General features: G+C 39.6%; 1 protein-coding gene across 2 annotated transcripts in view; it reads left to right on the top strand.

Annotated features, from left to right (window-relative positions):
• Positions 1 to 470: 470 nt before the first annotated feature.
• The window catches only part of RPS24 (ribosomal protein S24), a 4,550-nt gene continuing 1,713 nt past the window's right edge, over positions 471 to 3,307 (top strand). The window contains exons 1-4 of one of the 2 annotated variants that reach the window (XM_009872969.1): positions 471 to 532; positions 1,110 to 1,319; positions 1,818 to 1,928; positions 2,043 to 2,411. In XM_009872969.1, the coding sequence (XP_009871271.1) occupies positions 500 to 532; positions 1,110 to 1,319; positions 1,818 to 1,928; positions 2,043 to 2,075 (387 nt within the window). In that variant the 5' untranslated portion in view covers positions 471 to 499 and the 3' untranslated portion in view covers positions 2,076 to 2,411. Of the gene's footprint in view, positions 533 to 1,109; positions 1,320 to 1,817; positions 1,929 to 2,042; positions 2,412 to 3,307 lie in introns of those variants that run through there. The other variant, XM_009872977.1, reaches the window with a different exon arrangement.

Raw genomic sequence — 3,307 nt, 5'->3', positions numbered from 1 at the left:
GGTTTGGTGGTAGCGAAACACCGTCTTTTTCCTAAGGAGTTAAAGTGACGCCGTAAATCCTGGGCCGGTATTAGTCTTAGAGCTGTTAATACGTGAGCGCACTAAGGATGCGATAAGGCATAGGTTTTTCTAAAAGGTCCCTAAATTATAGAAGCGTTAGCCTATAGGTTTGTGAAGGAAAGCTGTGCAGTACTGTTGTTGTGCTTGGGATTGTAACCCACGCTGCTCCACTCTTCTCCAGTGGCAGAGGTTGGAATGTTTCTGTGTGGTTTGGACACTGAGGATGCGTCTGTTTTTCAGTGAATTTCTTGAAGATGTTTTCCATAGCCCAGGACTAATCCAGTTGGGTTGTGAGTTCACTGTGGGACTGCTGGCTGCTGGGGTACTATGTGCTATTTAAGTATTTATTAAGTTTGAATTGCAAGTGTAGTTATTGTTTTGTTTTACTCTGGATCTTCTCTTGCAGAACGACACAGTGACCATCAGAACCAGGAAGTTCATGACAAACAGACTTCTTCAGCGCAAGCAGATGGTAAAACAATGTAGAAGTTTGTCTTTAATTATTTATCTGGGGGTTCTGGGCTGTAAGTGTTTTTTAGCTGCTATAAGTCAGAAGCCTTGATTAAAACCACAAGTTCTTATTGTAAGAGTTTATAGGTTTAAATGTGATGGTGCATGCTGAAGGTGAATGTTCATGCTGGAGTAGTGAGCTGTTTTGTCATTTGAAGTTACATGACAGAAGGTTTAGAATGGATATTAGGAGGAATTCCTTCATTAAAGCGTTTGTCAAGTGTTGGAACAGGATGCCCAGGGAAGTGGTGGAGTCACCAACCTTGTGGGTGATCAGAAGCTATGTGGATATGGTGCCTAGGGACATGGTTTAGTGGTGGACCTGGCATTGCTAGGCTAATGGTTGGGCTTGATGATCTTAAAAGTTTTTTCCAACCTCAATGATTCTATGAAGTAAGAAACTTAAGAACATTTTTATGTTAGATTAATGATACCTTATACTGCTAAGTTGGGTTAGTGTAAGCTTTAAGCTCACCGTGGGACCTGGCTGTTTTACTGAATTTTGACCTTATATACAACTTGTAAAAATTCTTTTTTAGGTGATTGATGTTCTTCACCCTGGGAAGGCTACAGTCCCTAAAACAGAAATCAGGGAAAAGTTGGCAAAAATGTACAAGACAACCCCTGATGTGATTTTCGTCTTTGGCTTCAGAACTCACTTTGGTGGTGGCAAGACAACAGGTTTTGGCATGATCTATGATTCCCTGGACTATGCAAAGAAAAATGAACCAAAGCACAGGCTTGCCAGGGTAGGTCATTTTCTGGTAACTTGAAAGAAATTGGCATGGCTTTGGAGTATTTAGTCATTTGTATAGGTAAGAGCTAAAGTTTTGTGAAAGTACTGTTAGTGTACTCCAGGAGCTATGTAAGAATAGTGTTATATTAAAATAGCATTAGGTTAGCTTTTGTATTTGTGAAAGAGGTTAAGTTTTTTTAATGTATATTGCAGAGAAAGTGGGAAGGCAAAACTGATGTTGCCAGTGCTGTTCAGCAGTAACAGATACCTAACCTATAGCTAACGACTACTAAAGGCCCTGAGGAAGCACGAGAGGTGGGGCTGGTCCATAAGCGGCTTTAGTGCTTATGTTCTGTGTTGAATCATTCATTAGTTTGTGAACTTGTCTCACTGCTTAGCTAGTGTTCCAAATTTAAACTATATTTGAAGGATCCAGAAACAGTAGAACTTAAATTCAGGATTATCATCAGTGACAAAATGTTAAATGCAACCTTATCTGTTTTTTCAATAGCATGGCTTGTATGAAAAGAAGAAGACTTCTAGGAAGCAGCGGAAAGAGCGCAAGAACAGAATGAAGAAAGTCAGGGGCACAGCCAAGGCAAATGTTGGTGCTGGCAAGAAGGTAGGATGAGAATACCTATAAACTAGAGTGAGCTTTGAAATGTTGAATAGAAATTCTTCAGCAGAATAACGTTGTTTTTCTTCCATTTCTTTCACCTGTTCTACTGGATGGCAGAAGGTAATCTGTGTGGTGTCGTATAGCTTGTGATCAGCTCAGTAGCTTAGTTTTGCTCCTCACTGCTGTAAGCTTAGCTGATACAATGAAACAACGCTTCTGAAATGATTGTTTCCTATGTGTCACTGGAACTAAAGCTAAGCTTTTGTAAATCTAACAGTATTGCTTTAATTGCATAATTCAGTCTTGCAACATGCGAATTACGTAGTCTTAACACTTGTTGTGCAGGCTACCTAAATATCTAATGCTTACTTCACTGATTTGCTGTTATTTATGGTGTTACTTATAGAGAAGATCTTGTTAAGGATGTGTGGTGGTGGAGGCAGTGAGGACAGCGTGTAAATCGGAATTAGGTTGAATGCCTGGTTTACCCTGAGTTTAAGTGACTGATTCCCAAGATAGTGGAGTGTTCCTCTGGTGTGCTGTGGATGGAACTTGATACAAGCAGCTTGGAAGGAGACAGTTCTTGTATCATCAAACAAAAAACCTGCCAAAACTGAGGAGTAACCTGAATGTGAGGACAGTCACGTTCCTTAGCAGCTTTTTGTCCGCTGGAAAATAACTGAGCAAGCTGTACGGCTAAGTGGGTTTTTTCAAGTGTTTTAACAAAGAGAGCAGGCAGTGGGTTTTGATGCTTAGTTCTGTAGCTGCCAGACTGACTTGAGATCTTGAACTTATCTTCACTTTTGCTTTTTTTTTTTTTCCCTACTTTCTTGGAATTCTCCATCAGAAGTGAAGTATCTAGCAGGTACTGAAAATGAGCATGGATGTGGTGACTGAATTCTACATCACTTAAATGCATCCATCCCTTTAATTGAAGCACTGTACTGCCTTGCTTATATGCATCTTTGCTTTAAAGTGACTTCTGTCCTGGAAGGATTCCAATGGCTACCTAATGAACTTTATTCTGTGCAACTCAGAAATAAGATTTGGCTGATAGTGACCAAAACTTTTTTTGAACTAGTGAAACAACGTGAAAATGAGGAATTCTTAGTGAATGCCATTCATTTGAAGCATTGGTTCAGAGCACCCCTGCTTCTAATTCAAAGTAGTACAGTGCAATTGCATGTGTAACTTGACCTTTGTGTGAAAGTAGTTGTGCAGCTTAATGAAAACTAAGTCACATCATAGCTTAATGCATTTATGAGATGGTGGTTGGAAGTGATACACTTGTCAGCATTAAACTGTATGTAACTGTTCATCTGCAGTATTCCAAGGTAAGACACAAATTACAGTTAAATTAGAAATCTCTGTGAAATTAGATT

Source organism: Apaloderma vittatum, unplaced genomic scaffold (assembly GCF_000703405.1).
Source record: "Apaloderma vittatum isolate BGI_N311 unplaced genomic scaffold, ASM70340v1 scaffold1830, whole genome shotgun sequence".
Lineage (NCBI taxonomy): Eukaryota > Metazoa > Chordata > Aves > Trogoniformes > Trogonidae > Apaloderma > Apaloderma vittatum.
Note: the sequence above shows the minus strand (reverse complement) of the source record. Positions and strands in the feature narration are given on the sequence as shown.